Raw genomic sequence first — 21,201 nt, 5'->3', positions numbered from 1 at the left:
ATACTTACTTTCAAATTTTTACCAGTGATTTGACAATTTTAGTAAGTGGATGAGCGAGCACCCCCACCAAAAAAAAACTCCTCTGATTCTATAATTTAACTATTAGAAATTTCATTACTGTAAGATATTTTTAAAATATGTAGCAATTCTAAAATTGTCAGCAAACAACCATTGTATTGATTTTGTTTCATCCACTTAAACTGGGTTAATTGTTACTATATTTCATAACTTCTTGATTTGTTTACCTATACTCTACATCTATCACCTCTCTCTGCCTCAACTTCTCTCTGGTTACCAACATACATAGCTGATATAATTGCATCAAGAGCAAGAAAAAAAGATGCATGTGCGGATTCATTACTGTTTAATAAAAGTTCCACTAGATTTTTTAAAAGTACAAAAAACAGTTTTCAAGAGGACCAAGGACTTCAGACTCTGGGAAATAACTGTTAAAATTATAATATGTATTTTCTCAGCATTATCCTTTTCTTCTGTTGGCCTGACTATAGAGAAAAAGGTGTTCTTATTTATTATTTAATTATTAATGTAATTAATATCTTAATATTTGGTATTTAATAATACTGACAGTATTATATGACTAATAATTACTATGGAAAAAGCAATATACTTTTTATGGAAAAAAATTAAGAGTTTTTCAAAGCATGGCACAAAGTCATTATCAGTCACCTATAATATTTACAGAATATTACAGAAATTATGTCACATTTTCTTTCAAATGAGTTGGAAAATACATGAATGAGTAAATATATAAATACTCTGAATTGAACTGTACATTTTCTAAGGGATAAACCCTATTTTAATGAGAGCATTCACCAATTTCTCATTTTTTATATTATTATTACTCATTACATCAACCAGCAAGTAGTGATTGAATGTCAATTATGTTCCACAAGGTGGCTGTACAAAGATGAATACTAAAATGTTCAGATTATAGTAGGAAAAAAGAGATGTGTAGCAACTAGGTCAGTGGCAAATGCAATTACACAGGTTATGTATAATACAGGGTTGTCTCAGAGGAGTAAAAAATGAATTATTTTTTGAGAGTCAAAACAAGTTCATGGAGGATTGAATGCTGTTTTGATCAAGCTGAGGTATATTTTTTCAGTTCTGTTTTAAAGACTCTTCAACCAAACTAGGTCCACATGTCCCCTCTTAATCTTTCACCAAAATAATGACATGTTGTTCTCTTCTTATGGCTCAATATTTATCTGCTCACTCCCTTGATTTACTTCTTTGTGCTGATTTTTTTAACTAATAATGGCTGCCTCATACTTGTAGCAGTTTCAAATGCTTAGCTTCACATTACCACATCCAATTCCAATTCTCTCTGAAAAATGAAGTAACTTCTTTCCCAGGAGTATCCAGCAAATGTCTTCTCATGTCTTATTTTTTATGATTGGAGTCATTTTACTGAAACAATCAATTTTGCAAACAGAATGCCATGCAGCTATTGACCAGACCTAGGTACAGAGTGAGATTAGCTTTGTTGGGTTAATATAACCATAGGTGCTTTCAGTAGCTGAGTGTGGGACCATATTCCATACAAACCTGGAGGATTAGAAGCAATATTATTGAGGAGACCGTCATAATATACCCAACACAGAGGTCAATTAGGATGGTTCAGTGTTCTGCTTAATGGAATTAAGGTCCTTAGTGACTTTAGGTAGTACAGTTTCTGCAAAGCAATATGTACTTGGACTCATAGGTGGAAAAGTAGGTGAGAAATTAGACAAAATTATTTCATGAAGTTCAGATGTAAAGAGAAGAGAAAAGATAATAAACAGACATGAACATGAAATAGCTGATTTAAAAAATAGGTGAAAGAGAAAGATTTTATTAAGTTAATAAATATAAAGAGTTTCTATGCCTGGCTTATTATATATGATAAACAGGGGTGACATGAAATAGCAACAAGTGAATCAGCATATTACTAGGAGTTCAAATCATTCTTCATAAAAATATCACTTTATTATATATTATATAGAAATATCTAAATCTATTATTCTGATGTAAGGAATGTTCATTCAATAGTTGTAAAAAACTTCCAAGATAGTTTTGTACTGTTTTCATGACCTTTCATTGTACAAAATAATTCCTTTGATCAACATTTGAGAAGGATGGAAAAGTATCAAGATAAAATGAATATTAAAGAGATTACTTTATTTCATTTTGTAATAAAGAGCTACTCCATGCCAAGAATTGTAAAGGGCAGTGATGGACAAGCTAGATAAGACCCTTCCTCACGTGAAACTCATTACAGTTAATAATAATTTTGCTTCTGAGAATATTAGATAATTTTGCTTCTGAGAATAGAAAGATAAATTTTAGGCTGTCTTCAGACTAAAATAATTGCAATTGGATTGGTCTTTAAAATGTGAAAGCTTGCAAAGGCATGAGGAGAGACTAGGCACTTACAAGTTATTAAAAAGATAAATTTTAAATATCAAAATTTACATATTTATGTATTTTAAAAATATATGTATATAAAATATGTATATATATATTATACACCCACACATTTATCAAATTAATTTCTGCTTAAGGAAAAGAATTAATTAATATTGTGAAAGTGATTGAGGTTAACAAAACACTGCATTTAAAATTTCAAGTTGATAAATTTCAGGCACTGACTGATTTTTTTTCATCCATATCAGTCAAACATATGAAACCAAATAAAAATAAGAAGAGAAATAAAACTTGCTCTTTGACCTCCCTATGGATCAGAGAAGTGATATGTAGGAAAGATATCAGTATGCAAACAGAACAGGTCTCATTAGTTTGCCATCTGCTGTGGTGGCTAGATGCTAAATGTTGCCATTGTGAGGTTCATTGAGTGGTAAAATTATAATTAAAAATCATACATAGATCTGAAGTAAAAATCCCAAGGAAAAAACCAGCTGTCAAATGATGGCAAGGATTCTTTGTCCATTCAAAGAGATGAGATGAGGAAATATGTATATGAAACTATATGGATAGATGCATAGATGCACACACATGCACCAGCACAACTATAAATGTTTATAAATTAACCTCAGCATAGTTGGTCTCTGTCATGAATTAAAAATAATCAACCAGTTTTAGAGAACAAAGTCTAATATCTCCATTATGTCTAGCATACAGAAGACATACACAAACATATTTAAATTTCTAAACATACAGAAAACGTACATAAATTTCTAAACATACAGAAAACAAAGCAAATGATTATTGACAATGTTGTTATGAAGCATTTAGCATTGAGAAGACATATTTAGAAATAAAATATATGGTGAAATATATCAACACATACAGTATGGTTCTTTTTCGAAAGTATAAGTAACCAAGAATTTTTTGTAAATAATTTTATTATGCCACTTTTATTCTTCTAATAATTGAACAGGTGGATATGAATGTATATTTTCTACAGGTTTTAAAAGGCAACCTATTTAAAAAAGACATGAAGAGCTTGATAAATCATAAGATTTTTTCCCTACATCTCCTTAAACAGGATTCAACTTCCAGTGGGTTGTACATAAATTCCTCACTTAATTTATATTGCATTTAATTTTTAAGTATAAAAACCTTGCTGCAGCCAGCAGCAGTCAGCTGTATTCTGTATACTAACAATTAACAATGCAAAAATGAATATAAGAAAATGCTTTCATTTAGGAAAGTATCAAAATTAATAAAAAACTTAAGAACAGATTTATTAAAATAAGCACAAGGCTCATATACTGAAAACTGCAAAACATTACTGAAAAAAATTTCAAGACCTAAATAAATGGAGACATCTCAAATTCCTGGATCAGAATACTTAGCTTTATTAAAATTTTAATGTTCCCCAAATTGATACATAGATTCAACAAAATCCCTATAAATATCCACATTGAAGCTTTTTCAGAAGATGAGAAGCCGATTCTGAAAATATATGTGGACCTGGAATAGCCAAACCAATTCTAAAAAGGAAGGGCAAAGGTGGAGTGCTCACACTTCCTAATTTCAAAACTAATCCACAGTAATCCAGACAGTGTGATACTGGCATGAGGATAGACATACAGAACTGAGATTCCACAAATTAACCCTCACACTTACGGTCAGTTGAATTTTGAAAAAATGCGAAGACAATTCCATTCATTTTCAACAAATGATGCTGGGAAACTGAATATCCACATGCAAAAGAATGAACTTGGAATCTTTGCTCATGCTACATATAAAAAATAATTCAAATTGGGTCATAGTCATTATGACCATACACAGAAGACATAACACTATAAACCTTTCAATAAAAAATACAGTAGTTAGGCAAAGCGCTGTGAGATATGACATCGAAGTACAAATGACAAAAGAAAAATATATGAATTGGATTCCTCAAAATTAAAAAGAAATTGTTCTTCAAAGGAGACCATCAAGAAAATTAAAAGACAACAAACAGATGGGAGGTAATATTGTAATTCATGTTTCTAATGAGATTTATAAGATACATATCTAGATCTATTCAAAAATTAAAGGACAAATAATTTAATAAAAAAATGGGCAAGGCCTTGAATAAATATTATTCCAAAGATATACAAATGGCCAAAAAATATTTGGAAAGATCTGTAACATACCTAGTCAATCTGTAAGATGCAAACCAGAGCCATAATTAGATACACTACCCATCCAGAAGTCTGTGACCATAAAAGAAAATAATAACAGCTGTTGCCCTGGATGTGGACAAATTGGAACCCTAACATATAGCTGATGAAAATTTGAAATTTTGTAACAGCTTTGAATGCATCTGACAGTTCCTCCAAAGATTAAACCTAATGTTACAGTATTACCAATACATTTCACACCAGGGTGGAAACACACATATGTGTAAAAATTTGTTCATGAAAGCTCACAGAAGCAGTATTCATAATAGTCAAAACAGTGGAAACAATCCAAATGTCCATCAATTAATGGATGAAAATAAAATGTAGTATATCTATATAACACAATATTATTTATCAATAAAAATAAATTAAATGCATGCTACAGTATGGATAAACCTTAAAAACATTTTGCTAAGAGAAAGAAGCCAGTCATAAAAGATCACATATGAATGATTTCATTTATATGAACTGTCCCAAATCTATACTGACAGAAAGTAGATGAGATTGTCAAGTCAGAGGGAAGGAAGTTGGAACAGGAAATGACCGCTAGAGGGTACAAGGTTTCTTTGCAGGATGGTAAAAGAGTTCTAAAACTCATTGTAGTGATGATTGCCAGCTCTGGGAATATACTAAAAACCATTGAATTTTATAAAGATTGTAAAGTATTTAAAAAATTGCGATATAGTTTAAGTGATATTGTATATGATTTGCATGTAATAATATGGTAGGTGAATTGTATCTCAATAAACCTATTAAAATCATTTGAGAAATTTTAACCTTAAAAGATTACTTGGATTGAATATTTCATTCAAAGATTTTGGTTTCTAAACTAAGGCCATTGCAATTATAAAGTTACACAATTTTACAATTTAGTATTTAAAAATCAGTTATAATTTTCAGAGTTTAACCAAATTATTACATTGTCACTTGGATATAGAATTTGTTATTATTAAGTGTTGAGAATACTCTCCTTAGTTTGGTTCACCACACTGAAATTAGATACCACTACCCGTCCAGAATGTTTTTTTATTTGCATCTACTTAGTTGAATAGAGATCATATATAATTGTGATTTCTAAAGTAATCATTATACACTAGCCATGAAATTTGAGTTTTAATGAGTATATAGAAGATACTTGCCAGTATTTTATTTCCCAACATTTTGTTAATCATAAGAAGTGTTGTAAATAACTATAAGTTTATGTACCACTAAGAAAGAAAAAGAAAAAGAAATGGCAATTAAACTCTGCTTGTCACTGGTTGTCTCAAACTGATGTTGGATATATTCTTTTTAAAAAAGGGAAAAATATAGTTAACATTTAAAGAAATTTCTCCAATTTAATATTTTTCAGCTGTTAATTTGTGAACTTGTACTTTTATTATACCTATGTCCATTCTTTAAGTAAGTGAAGTCATCAAAATATTTCTGAAATAATTATGCTTTAGAGGAAAGTTAAAGAAGCAAGTCCTCTGTTAAAGATAAATGAAGATAGATTCAGGGATGATAAATCTTTATATAACAGGACAGGATGGGCTGGGCTAATGTAGGCTGAGATAGGGTAGGATAGTATAGAATAATGTAGAGAAGAGTAAAGTAGAATAGAATAGAATGTGAGGCATAAATCTTTTAAAAGGAATCTTCTAATTTTATTCTTTTTAACTTTCAAGCTAATATGGCTCCCAGTAAATTTGTGTTATTTGTTATTAAGGAACTACTGTTTCTTCTATGTAACATTTTGGTAAATCAATAATAATAGTAAAAATAGTAGTATCTTCCGATAGTTTAATGTGAGATACATTAACAACAGGCCAACTTTAAGGTTCTTACATCAAACATCCTACTTGATGTTCATGGCATCTATAGGTACCATTTTTAGTCTTCACTTGACACAGGAGTAAAGTAGGCCTAGAAAAGTTAAAGTATGTGACCATAGTACAGAACTTTAAGTGTTATAAACAGGGGTTTAGATAGTCTGAACCAATGTAGGACTGCACATATAACAAGTGCAGTGACAAAAAAAAAAAATTGCAATAGGAATCTCAACTGGGGGAATTTGACCCATGGAAGGTGTTGAAGTAAAACAATCCTCCTTGAGGAAGTCGTGCTTGGACTGACATCAGAACTGTCAGTAGGAGTTAATTGAGTGAAGTGGAGAAAGAAAGAATAAAATTCCAGAGAGAGAGAACAGCTCACATAAATGTACTTTGAGAAAAATGGGCATAGACAATGCAGTAATGGCTAGTGTGGAGTGAGAGGGGAACTGTGAAATTGTGATGCTGAACAGGGGTCCAGCGACCATCATTGAAGGGTTTTAAGGAAGGATTGAAGGTGAAATTATCTAATTTTCCTACCCCATATTGTATTCCCTAATGGCTGCAACAGTTTACATTCCCACCAACAGGACCAAGAGGGTTCCTTTTTCTCCACAGTCTTGCCAACACATTTTATTTCTCATCTTTTTGTTACTAGCCATTGTAACAGGTGTAAGGAGATATCTCACTGTGGTTTTGACTTCCATTTCTGATTATTAGTGATACTGAACATCTTCTCATATACCGGTTTGCCATCATATGTCTTAACAATTTGGGAAATTGAAAGGTGAAATTAAAAACTACTGAGGCATAAAAAGGGAATTTACCAGCCCACTGGGCACAAAAACATTGTAATATTACACATTTCTGTTATGCCATAAACAAAGTAAAGACAAACCAACCGAAGTTCACTAAAAAGAATGGGCATTTTTTTCTAAAGAAACCTATGTAAACTTCCAATTAAATGTTAAAGTGTAATTTATATTTCTAAAATACATTATAAGAAAATATAGTATATATTATAAATATAAGAAATATAAAATATTTCTAAAATACAGAGCCCTTTCTTTTATTCTTAGAAATACTTTTCATCCCTAAACCTCTGTAATAAGTTTAGAAAGAAGTTACTATCATTATGGAAGTTGGTATGTACTATGGAAATAGCATTAGTCTCACCATCCAGACATCTTGGTTCTGTTTTTATTCTATGACTTGATCATTCCTTGACCTTGGTCATGAAGCTGCTAATCTAAGTGGTCCCTTTTTGTCACCTGAGGCTATGTGTCCTGACATTCCCCTGTGGAGAGGATACCTCGCAAGTGAAAAAGCACTCCTCGGAGCTTATCACTGTTAGCAACCTCAGTTGTCCCAAGGGCTCATCTGCACATTTCGCACACATCATTGTATAGTCTTGGATTGAGGTATCCAGATCCTGATTTTATTTTTATTGTGAAAGCAGTTCCCTGTTATATGAAGTCGTCTCTTACCTCTAGTGAGCTGCTAGGTGAAATAACTGATGAATCTTTCTTGTGTGATACAAGCAAATCAGTTTAAATGAATGGTGGTGATTCCAAGATACTGTTCTTTATAGTTGGGAAATAAAGGCTTTTAAACATGTAGTATAAATGACTTTTTAAATGCCTAATTTGATAAACACTCCTGTGGAATTTAAAATTTTAAAAATTTCTTCCTTGGGTTAAAAGCCCAAGATGGATATTGCCTGATAGAAATGCTGATTCATTTTGGTTTTTTTTACATGTACCTTTATTGAATGCCTGTAGTAAGCTTTCCTTACTTTAATATACTTTTTCCTATTTGTGATAAAATATATTGTGTATTTTCATAATAGGATGATCATATTTATATTATCAATATGTTGGGTTTTTTCCCTCTAAAATCATTTGATTACTTTCATGCTTGAAAGGGAATTTATTTCTGAATTTGGGTTTTGGAAATTTTTGGAGATGTTTGCACAATAGACCTTTGTATTAAAATCTAAACCCGAGGTCAATGTAAACATGTATTAAGACTTAAAATATGCAGAGCACACACCATGGCACAACGGTACGAATAAAGAACACCATGTGACCAAAATGTTGTATTAACGACAACATTAATGAAGTTAACATTTCATTTATTGGGCATCTTAATGTTTACCTTCTTTTTTCCTGTACTTCTTTGGTGCTGACTAAAATCTACCTATTAATGCATTAGAATTTATGTCTCAAATTCAATAAAGAAACTTATGTTTAGATTATATATTTTCTATGGGAATTAAATATTAACTTATAAAAACTGTCCTATTGAGATGCCATAGACTCTTGTTTTTGTTAAAAAAATCTTTCTTTTGAAATTTATCTGTTGTAAAAACTAGAAGTAAATACTCTTTTTCAGAGCTCTTAATCTTGTTTCCTAATTTACTAAAATTATCTCAGTGTTCCAATCATGTGAAACCCTAAATTTTAGGCATCTAGACTAATAAAGTATAAGAAAAATTATGGTAATGAGATAGATATATGACACCTTGTACTCAACATACTGTACTCAGTGACAGAATGGCACAACATATGGAAATCTAAGTATAAAGCAGTATGAGTATAAATTTGAAATTAAGTAAACAAGTAGTTCTGGGCAAGAAACTGAACTTGAGAAATCTGACTACAGATGTCATTCTAGAAACAAATCCTATCCAAAGCTGTAGGAATCAGCAAAGGCAGTTCCAACTTACTGTCTATGTGAATATATGAATATGAACATATGAAATACATGTATATTTGTTTTAAAAAAAGCATACAAAGCAAAACCTATCAATAAGTGCTGTGTTGGTGGTCACTTTGGTTGACCCCTGCATCATTAAAGTGACTTCAGCACTCTATGTTGAGGAGAAGCCAGGTAGAAAGAATTTGTTTTGCTGTGTTCTCCCCATCCCCAGCAGCTCATATTTCTCTTATGCAAATGTGAGAAAGGTCTGCAAGTAATTCACAACCCCCAGCACCACACCACCATTATTCAAAACAGTAAACTTTTATTGTAATGTGGAGATAAGAATACATGTAGACCTTGGTTTGGTAGGTGGTCATTTATGGGAGGATTAAACTTTTTTTGGAAGGAAATTTTAACAGAGATTTATGATTATATTTTCAGCAAAAAGAACAAACTCAAAAATGTTTGGAAAATCTATATTAACAAATCCAGTAAATACTAATTATTCAGAATAGTTGAAGCAAACTTGTAGGTAAAGGATGAGATGAGCATGATGCTAGAATAATAAGACATAGGACTTGAAAAGTAAATTATATGCTGTAAAGAATATTGAATATCATAAAGAAAAATTTGCACCTAAATTGGTACACAAATCTGAGCCATTGACAGCTACTGAATTTACCTTTGTTTGGGTAGATTAATCAAACAACATTACTTTATTTGAATTAAAGAAGAAAGGAAGTAAAAATAGTCACCTAAGGGGTTATTATCCTATGTAGTAGTATAAACAATTTTTCTTTAGACAGTGGAACTGAGAGTTCTCAATAGAAGACATGGAGAAGAAGAGTTGAAAAGATCATGAATCTCTCTTCAATGCCAGAAGGAACAACTCAGATCTCATCCTTGGACACAAGCTGAGATCTTTAGAATACCTATTTGAATAATCCCACATTAAATCAGAGGGCTCAGAGCACTAGCATCAGTACTAGGTACCCCATCATCAGTACTGAGATAAATGCCATCATCCCAATGAGACTCTGGACTCCTGCCCTTGCTTCTTTGCCCAAAAACTGGCCTCTCATATCTGCTGCTTTATCTTTTTTGATGCCTACTGTCACTAAATCCTTGTTCTGGTCTGGGTCTCAATAGTCCCTGCTCTGATGCTGCCTGCTGGAATCCATCTGGACTGTGAGATGCATCCTGCGTCACCCTGACTGAACACTGTAAGCTGTGCAGCTGGCTCAGTTCCTCTCATCTCTTGCAACTGAATGGTCCCAGTATACCTACTGTGTTTAATATCCACTTCCTGGATATTCACAAGCTGTCTTTCTGTCAGACCTACCATGCTTTATTTTGCTGTTTTCATAACCTTCTTTAATATTACTGCAACATAGGGAAAGAAGGGACATAGGAGAGCAGAAGCAAAAGAAGTTAAGAAGGAATTTTAAGATTCTATTTTTGACCAATGGATGAAACAGAAATTAGAGGTCAGAAGGAAGAGCTCATTTTAGAGAGTTTTATAGAAAAGGAATTTATAATTTTATAATAGAATATTAAAAATGGTAGAATACTGTGACCTGGTTTTGTACAAATATGTGTATAGCCCACTACATTGATTAAAATTAGGATTTTTAATCCCATTTCTTTTCAAAGCAATTATCCTAATTAAATAACTATTTACTGAACCAGAAGCCTACAAAGCAGTTTGAATTTCAGTATGGGTACTCACAGTTTTTCCACCCTCTATTACAGTAATTACATGGACCCTGTGAAGCTACTGTCCCAATGATATCAGTCTTATAAGATAAATATTTTATAATTTAGAAATAATTGATTTTAAAAAATAAATCAGCTCTGCCTGATATACAGTAAATAATTGATCTACCAATCAGTGCTTCCTATTTACATATGTAGGTGATTATTTTAATGAATTGCTTGTAAGGAAATCACAGTTCAAGATAATTTACTGTACCTTATGAAATCCTATCCTCATAATGCAGAAGACTTAATTGATTCATTTAAAAACCTTTCCATACAAAAATAATCATTCACTTTTTAGTGAAGTAGATTTAAATGACTGGAGCAGTACACAAATTCTGAATAACATACATAAAATTTTCAAAAAAAAACATTAAAATGTCTTTGTATTATAATGGTAAGTCCAAACAAAAAAAGGCTGTTATCACTACATTGAATATGCACAGTTAACCACAATGAAATATCTTACACTCGGACATTTTCCTCTGACAAATATGTGTTAAAGTTATTCTTAAATATTCTTAAAGTTTAGATATAAAACAATGATTGGATTTATTCTGCTGTATATTGTTTCAGTTTTAGTTCAACTTTATGTATTGAGAGAACATGTTTAAGCAGTCTCAAATCCAGATAACTCTGTTTTTTCCTAAAGCATAATGCCTTTCAGGAATAGTAATTTTGGGCAGTTTTCTTAGGTACCATAAAATACACAGAAATCATAATAGTTATATCATGCCCTCTGTCAATTGTTATTTTTGCAAATTTCAGACAAACTTTTGTGAAAATTTTGTTTTAAACTGTGATTAAAAACTGACTCTGCCTAAGTCTTCCATCTGAACATATGTATCTAAGGTGCAGCTAAACTAATGAACCAGTTATATCTCCTCTTACAGATAATTGCTAAATAATTTAAAGGGTAATTTTAAGAACAATTCAAGGACAATACCAGGAAAGGTAAGTTACATGTTTTCATATAGAGAAAAATGCAGAATGATTAATATGTCTTTGCAATACCTTCTCAAAATATGGGTAACAATTAAAATGGCTCAGAAGACTTGTGTCTTATTGTAATGGAAGTCAATATTATTAACTACTACTCAATCTTATAAAATGTTTTGCTTTAATTCTAAGTATATTTGATAAATATTTAGCAGGTTATGCAATAGAAGCAATTTACTTATTTAGATTTCGAAGATTTTTTTTCCATAACATATGACCTAATAATTGAAAAACAGTATGGTATTGTAGAGGAAATGAACATTAACAGCTGTGATTTTCAGAGTGATCCTCTACCTGAAGTTCTGAGGAAATTCTCACAGAGAAGGGAAATATTTGAAAAGAATAGAAAATACTTACTGGGGAAACCATCACATAAAAAGAGCTATTTCTTATTTTTTAAATAATCATAATCATAATTATACTGAGATCTTGAAGGACAGAAGGAATTTTTCCCGTCAGAGGAAATGTGAAGGACCTTAAAAGTAGAAAAGCCCTTTGTGAACTAAAGTCTGAAGTTACATAGCTGTTTGCTAAGTCTTCTGCTGAATTTTGATCACAAATAATCATTTTTCACCTATCCATTAAAAATATTAACTTTACTTTACTTGAAGATAGTTTCTCCAATGAAATGTGTCCAACTAATAGAAGCCAACACAGGAATGAAATACTTCACTTAAAAGAGTTTTTTCCTTCAGAAATGACTTTTATGACATTCTGTTTCCAAAAATAACTCCTGCCAACTGATCAAATGAGGGGCAGGTATTACCTACCCTGGGTTACCTGATATATGATAGTTTTAAAGTAGAACTTTTTACATTACTGTTTAGTCAACATCAAGTACCAAGCAACATGGTTAGAAATTTTATAGGCATGATTTAAATTAGAACAGTAACAGAAATAGTACATTATTTTGGCTGACATAGATATGCACATATCTATTTAGAAATGCTTTGTTCAGTTGGATTTTGAGTTTTTTTGCTTGTTTTTTTTGGTACTGGTTAATTCAAAAACTAAAAGCCAAAGATACCTTAAACACTGCAAGAAAATAACAGAGTAACTTATTGATCAGATACGTTTTTTTAATGCAATCAAATAGAAAATATTATGTGTCCTTACCCCAAGAATCAACTTACTTAAAGTTCATTCTGCTGTGGTCTTTTTAATTTACTGCAAAGATTCCAATGTATCTACTATAAGTTTTTCAACCAATTTTGAGCAATAGCAATACGATGCCCTTACCTATATGATCCAGAGTTATTAAGGTGCTATTAGAATTTGGTATTTCTGCACACCTACTCATCATATGGCTATACAATTCTTTAATAAAATGTAATTCTGTACTGAATCTTCAATCAGTTCTGTTTAACGAAAGAAAAGCAACAAGTAAAACTTTGAAATTGCTGGACTGGTGTGACAGGAAAAGGAAAAAGAAAATGTACATTAAGCATATGTGTGTGTTTATGTAAAAAAGCACTTTTATAAATCAGCATCCTTTACATTCTCAAATCTGTCCTTTCCGTATTTTTCTATTCTCATTTTGTGAGTTTAAGTCCTAAATTTCTTGCCTAGAGAATGTTTTTCACCTGTTTCCAACTTGTTTCTTCACACTTAAATCTGGTCTAAGACAGAATAAGCAGCTATGGAGATCGTTCCTGCTAGTATTGTTTTGCACTGTGATTTTAGGTATTAGTAAATATTTAGGAAAATTGATTCTCAAGACAGAATTATCTAAATCAGCAAACTTAAGATAAATTGATGATTTATTTCACAACTAATAATATATCTCAAATTGGAACCCAAAAGGAACTATTTATGCAGCTCTGGATTCATGTTCTTCTAATGAAAAAAATGTCAACCCATATAGTTCAATCACTATAATATTACTACCTATAAACTTGAACTTCTTAGAAAGTTAATAACTTTTGTTACTGTTTAAGACATGCTGAATTCAGATTCCATTATTTGCAAAGTATCTGGTTAATAATACACTGGACTTGGCTATAAAAAGGGAATATTTTCACTGTTGTCTTGGGTTCTCCACTTACTAGATGTTTGACTTTACTTGCAATTAATTTAAATTTTTAAGGCTTAGTTTGCACAAAATTTATTTTCACAACTAACTGACATAATATATATATATTGACACTGTAAAGTTACACACACTCGAGGACTAGAATGATAATTAATCATCCACTGAGTAACCAGTCATGGATCTGATTTTATGGACAATTGCATTCTTCAACAATCTGCCTCTACCCAGTATACCTAACTTTTATCTTTCTTTATTGATTGAAAAAAAATTGAACCATTATTAGAATAAAATAATGTTGAATTATTATGTTACTCTCTTTGCATGGAACAATTTGAAATCAAGGTATATCCATGTAATTATAACTGTAAGTTGTAACACTATGAAGATATCCTAGGCTACCATGTCCTACCCAAAATGAGTCTTCTTTCAACTGAACATATCTTATGAATAACACAGGTGATCTTAATCATTTATTTTCTTATAACATTATATCTATGTTGTTAAATTATTAAGTCAGTATCTCAAGGAGTTTTAATAAATTACCATTTGTTAATCTGTTCCTTTTCATTCTAATGATGCAAAACTTTAAAATATTGAACTTTTTAGTGTCATTTGAATACTTATATTTCATATGCCCTTTACATTCATGTCTGCTTATTCAAATCTTTATAATTTTTGGAAACTTTTTGACTTTATTACCTTTAAAATGTACATACAAAACCTAAAGTTTTCTACTGCTCTGAATGACCATCCATTTTATATATATATTTTGTTTAATCTCTATCTTAATTGTTGCATTTATAAGTGCTATCATTTCCAACATGATTACAAGTTCTGTGAATATAAATACTATGTGTTGTATCTCTTAAATATCCTTTTCCTCATTCTGCAATTTGTACAAGAATCATTTTGCTGAAAAATCCCCATGATATGTTAAATTTTGAAATTAAAAATATTTCTGAACAGTAGAGTTGGTATACTGATATTGGAAGTGAATTCACTAGTCTTATAAGTATATAAAATGATAAAGCTAGCATATTAGACTAGACTTTTCATTAGTAATAATGGATACTGTATCTCTTTTGTTAATATTACCCCCACTGTTGCAATGTAGATTTTTTCTTGTATGTATCATACAATTTTAGAAATACATATTTTCCCATGGTTTTTATCTTTCATACAAATGCAAAAAATGCATTTTGGTTGTAGGATTCTGAGTTGTTGATTTTTATAATCCAGGCATTCCCAAGGTTTCAGAAACAGAATAATTTGAAACTTTATGCAACTCAATGAGGGAGATATTTCTTAGATCCTCTCACAAAAATATGGGCATTTAAATATTTTATATAACACATAAGAAGGCGCCTCTGTATTCAAGTTCTAGATGCCTTCTTCCCTCCTCTTAGATGTGAATGTAATGCTGTCTTAAGGCTCAGGATAATTTTATTTTAGCTTTACCTATTCCTGGAAGAATGGCAATCTACTTTTACCCTGTTATGTGTGTTACTTTCTATATTTTTCCTACCCACTAAAGGAGTAACATGAAATGTGTTTTAATAGTTACTGAGACAAAAAGCAAAATGAACTAAACAAAAAAAGCAAAAACCTACATATACAGATATAAAGACATGCCTGCTCTATTCAAGTAAGGGAAATTAGAAAGACTACGACTATGTATGTTCTCAAATGATGTTAATTCTGAAAAAAAATTATAAGAAATAAAAATAGTACACAGCATCCAATAGATATTACTTAGTTACATTTAGAGACATTAAAAGATTTCTTCAGCAGATGAGCTTTTGAGAATACTGGATTTTTAAATAGTGTAGACATGTTCGAGTGACCATATTTCTATGCTATTATATTGATATGTAAATAATATGGCCAGTGTGTTCTTGGTTTTTAGTACTTCAGGTTTCCTAGTGTTCTAATTGTATAAATTATTTGACTTACAAGAAAGAAAAATAGAACAGGTTATTATAAATGTGATGTCATTTTCTAGCTCAAAAGTAAAGTCATTACTGATAGTTATCAAATTTTATGCAAGTCTTATATTTTAATGGGAAGTACATATATTTAATGGTACTGATAACACTTATTTCATAACTATTAATTTTACTGTTTGCTTTAAATAGACAAAAACGTATATCAGTAATAATGACAGCAAACTGCTGAAGATCACCAAGGAGGACTGCACCAGTGCCTTCTCAGTCAGCCCAGACTTCCCTGGGTAGGAGATATCTGAGCTGTGACTTGAAGGTTGAGGGATGAATGGAAGGAAACAGCTGGGAATGAAGGTATTTTGGTAAATGAAAATACATGGCAGTTAGGAAATTAGGAGCAAATCAGTGTGCCTAGAGACAGTTTGGAATTAGTTCATGAAGGAGTCCTGTAAGCCATATTAAATGTGGAGCTCCAAATGTTGCTGATTTTGTAGTTTATTTTCATTTTTAAATAAACAGAATGCTATGTATAAGGACTCATTTTTCAGAGCACTAACTGGCAATCTTAAGAAAATAGAAATTGGGAGTAGCAGGATTATTAGTTATAGGGTGACGTTAAATACTCCATAAATACTCAGGGAGCAATATAAGTATATGAAAAGAGTGGTTATATAAAATTATAATGTGACTTACAATATAAGAACATTCATAAACCCACGTATAACTAAGACAGAAATTATATGAAAAATTCTTAATCTTACTGTACTTGATGGGATCTGATATTTTTAATTTCATTCTATTTTTATTTTTAATAGCTAATGCAGTTCTGACCTGATAAATTGATTTCATAATCAATTAATAGGTGATAATCCACATTTTAAAAAAGTACAGGCAAAGAAGTATGAAGCTCTGAATTTCAATATGGTGGTAGGGAGGGAAGATTTCTAAGTACAATTGTCATAATAATAGTAACTAACATTTCATAAGTTCTCACTGGGTGCTAAGATCACTTCATAAATTATTTTATTCAGTCTTACAAAGTCCCCAGAAAATGTTTGAACTTTGTAACCAAATTTACTGATGAAGAACAAAGACAGAAATGAGTAATTTCTTAAGAATTATAGGATGAAATCTTTGAGAAGAAATTCAAACTTAACGTCACCTCACTATGCATGTTGTAATTAAATTCTACTGCTGCTAAGCCCAAATTAAAACGGGCAAGAGAGATAAAAGAGGAGTAATAATATTCAGATAAAGATAAATAATCTGAATGCAACATTTAAAAATTAATACATTGAGAACATGTCAATGTAATACTGGATGTAAGGCCAATATTAAATGGATGGGTAAAAGGTTCAATAAACAATTTCTGTGAATTTAGAAAATATATAAAATCTGAATTTCTCCATAATAAAATAGGAGTATCTTTTTGGAATACTAAATAAAATACTCATTTAACAAGATCATATAGACACACTGTGCATACACACACAAACATACATTTTAAAAGATGTACAAACATCATATTGAAAAGATGAAGGGATGAAATATCTGGGTAATGAATTATTTAAAATGGGTTATGCTTGGTGAGTTTCTCAAAGATGTTAATGAATTAGTCATAAATGCTTTTAACTCTAAATATTTCTAGGAAGAAACATAAATGCTAATATATAAATTTGTATGTGTGATTCCACAGAATATTTACATGAATATCCTGAGGAGGCATTTTAACATTGTTTCATTTTCTTTTTATACTAAAATGAGTTTATTTCCAGTCTCTTCCCTTTCCCCCAACTAAAAAGGCTCTTTTACCAGTGTACTTATAAGAAGACATTAACTTTAACATAACAAAATAAAATAGTATTTCCTTGGGTGACATGTTAATTTATTAAATTACAGCACTAGTAATTTAGACCCAGAACTCATTCTGAATCCTCATTTAACTATATAATAATAACCAACCACAATGAAAACATGAAAGAATGTCATTTTATAGCGGTGAGTGATCATCGTAGTACCTCACCATGTTAGGTTACACTCAGCTAATGCCAGGTCTTTCTAACATTTCTTATACTAGTAATATAAAAATGGTTACACCCTTCCAGGTCCAACTTAAATCTCATAGATGGTTCTATAAAATATCTGAGTATTCCTCAAAGTGCCGACCTGTTTTTACTTAAAAAATTAAAGTGAACTATATATGTTCTTTCTGTGTGCCCTGTTATACCTAACACATATATGATCATAGTGCATTTTAAAAAAAACTACTTGTCTTCATAGTTAATCATGTAATTCCTTTTCATGTCCATTAAACAAAATTTTTCAGGGTGCTTGGACATTTGCAGTCCAGGATATTCATTTGCCTTTCCCACTCAGTTGAAAATAGACAGAATCGTGATACATACTTTGAAGACAAAATACTTTTTTAGTAGGTAAAACTAAATAAAAATATAATATAAATATGAGTAAAATATATACACAAGGCAAATAAATATATTAATCTGATCTCCCACACAGGGTATCCTCTTTCTGTTGAACTACCAAGGAGGGTAAAATAATATTCAGAACATCATATGGAGCAGAGGAGGAGTAAGTGTCTTTGAAAGATACTGACTCTTCGCTGATGCAGTCTCTACTCTGTAATAAGGAATCTCTCTTTAGAGGCAGGACTAACGTATTCACCAGAATGAATAATGCTTTTCCTTTGTCCCAGGAACAGATCAACAGCATCCGTCTCGCATTTTAGAAACTTCGTTTCTTTGGCACTTTTCCTTCAGGTTACAATTGGCTCTCGCTTTTCTGTCTTCATGCTCGGGAAACACTTTGTGTCTGAAATTGTTTTACATATATAATCTCATCCAATATGTTTCAATATTGTAGTTGGACTTACCCAGTTGTGTGTTTATCTGTTGTTATCCCTTCCTTTTTGGGGTTGGGAGAGTGGGGCTTGTGGAAATGCCGTCAATATGCCCCTCTGTAAAAGTAAATATGAATTATGAATGTGGTGTTTTATTTTGCTTTACAGTGGTAATTGAGTTATTTTGCTTCTTGCTACCTGGGTGGTAGATGATGGCAAAGAGTTAAATACTAGGGACTAAAGATAAAGAACTCACGTGGCTCCTCTTAGATTTAACTTTGGTTGTAAGTATGTATCTTGGTTTGAGGTATATGTGGTCCTGAACATTTAGTGCAAACATAATTGCAAATACAAACAAGAAATCTCTTTTTTTTTTTTTTTTCCTTCATAACAAAATTTTATTAGACTAATTTCAAAATTAATTCTTCAAGTAGGTCATTTTTTATAAACCACAGGATAACGTATTGGTATAACTTTTCTTTTTAAAATGGTCAGGGATTGATGATGGAGTGGGAGTGACAAATGTACATTTCAGACTTTTCATCACCAATGAAACAATCATTTTTATAGACTGTCAGTGCATGTAAGATTTTGGTGAAGGAAAATTTAAAATACCTCTATAATAATACAATGTTAATATAAATTGGCCAGAGACTGAGGTCATTTTAGTGAGCTACCATCATTTAAATATAAGAAAAGTTAATTTCTTGGTCCAATTAGTGAAAACCTTAAAAAGATTGTCTCTACAGAACACTATTTGAGAACAATGCTTTTTCAGACACATTCTGATATTCAAGTTCACTTTATAACACAATTGTAGATTAACCTTTTAATTACAACTTTCTTAAAAAGCTGTCAGATTTCCATTTCTTCGGGAGACATTTTCACCAGTGTGTTGTTCAATTCCACAGGTTAAGCTTTCTTCAGTATTAAGAACTTCATACATATTAGAGAGATTGCCATTCATTGCTTTTTCATCTTTTCGAAAAGACACAGGCAGATTTGCTAGACTAAAGCTGATGTCTTTAAAGGCATGCAACAAAAATATTCCTACAATGATTGTAAAGAAGCCACTCAAAGTACCGATGATATCATCAACAGGCATATCTTGCCACTCCTTAAAAAGAATAGCTGAACAAGTTAAAACTGATGTTGTAAAGAATACGTAATATATTGGAGTCACTATGGAAGTATTGAATATATCAAGGGCCCTATTCAGGTAATTAATCTGTGTGCTCACACAGACTATAAGGCTCAGCAGCAGAATCCAGGCCAAGGGATGTTGCAGCACAGGCTTTCCAGCAAACAGCTCTTTGATAGCAATGCCCAGGCCCTTAACACAGGAGACTGAAAATGCTCCAATTACAGAGCAGATTGTTATATACACAAGAATGTTTGTCTGTCCATGGCGAGGTCCCACCACAAAGATTAATATCAAGGACACAATGACCACAAGTGTTGCAAAGACCACAAAACCTGGGTCCCCTAGCTTGTGTGCCATTTCATTTAAAGTCTCAACCTCCTCTTCTTTTGGAGCATGAATAACCATAACTGTAGATCCTAGAATGCTCAGCAGACATCCAATCTTCCCATGGAGATTAAGTCTTTCATTGAGGAAGTATGAAGAAAGAATGGCACTTACTAGGACGCTGAGCGCTCCTAATGGAGTCACTAGGGTGGCTGGTGCAAAGGCATATGCAGCAAAATTGGCCACTTCACCAGCTCCCATTGATAGCAGTCCAGCCCACCACAACCATTCCTTAAGATATGCATGGCCACCTTGACCTGCTCTCATGGAGCCTTTTCTGGCAAGTCGCAGAAGGCCTTTTTTTTTCAAAATGAAACTCCCTCCAATGAAAATGCTGGAGCTCATAGCCAATCCCAGACCAATATAAAAGTCATATTTTCCACGCCCCTGGTTCATGTCGTTTATTATGTAAGAATTTCCTGTGAATCACACTGATCATAGAACAGAGAAACTGCTGGTGCTGGAGGCAGGAGGATGCAGTCTTCAAATCCATACATTTTCTTCTTAGAAATCTATGCAAATATAAACATATTTATTTCTTATTTAGCCTATTTGGGGATGTGTATAGAGAAGGCAGATTTCACACCATTTTGTCAGCAGAGGATCATGAGTCCAGCGAAGAGGGTCGGCTGGGGTGTGGTCATGGGAAGCCAGGCAGGGTTTGGCTATGGGAAGCTGGCTGGAGTGTGGTCCTGGCAGTGGTGCAAGTTTGAAAACAGCGTATCAGTGTGAATGTCCTGAAAGGAATGCGTTGCTTTGCTCTTCTCAGACTGGTAACACTCTGCTCCTACTCTCTGTACCCACCTGGTCAATCACAGGCAGGAGAGCATGTAAGTTTTATATGGTCTCTCTTATGAAAAAAAAGGCTGGAAGAAGTTAGAGATGACTTATTCACTCTCATTTCCTTGTAAGTAATACCCTTTAATCTCATTTAAA

At 31.9% G+C, this 21,201-nt stretch overlaps 1 protein-coding gene across 1 annotated transcript; it reads right to left on the bottom strand.

Moving 5' to 3' along the window:
* Positions 1-19,507: 19,507 nt before the first annotated feature.
* LOC118931281 (magnesium transporter NIPA2) lies at positions 19,508-20,759 on the bottom strand. Its single transcript, XM_057494465.1, has one exon. It carries the CDS (start codon positions 20,659-20,661, stop codon positions 19,582-19,584), a length of 1,080 nt encoding a protein of 359 aa, XP_057350448.1. The 5' UTR covers positions 20,662-20,759; the 3' UTR covers positions 19,508-19,581.
* Between the last annotated feature and the right edge of the window lie 442 nt (positions 20,760-21,201).

Source organism: Manis pentadactyla, chromosome 17 (assembly GCF_030020395.1).
Source record: "Manis pentadactyla isolate mManPen7 chromosome 17, mManPen7.hap1, whole genome shotgun sequence".
Lineage (NCBI taxonomy): Eukaryota > Metazoa > Chordata > Mammalia > Pholidota > Manidae > Manis > Manis pentadactyla.
The sequence above is the reverse complement of the archived record's forward strand: the minus strand, read 5'-3'. Positions and strand labels throughout refer to the sequence as shown.

Bases quoted from the DNA above. Each gene is read 5' to 3' on its own strand.
- LOC118931281 (XM_057494465.1), bottom strand. From the start codon at position 20,661: ATGAACCAGGGGCGTGGAAAATATGACTTTTATATTGGTCTGGGATTG.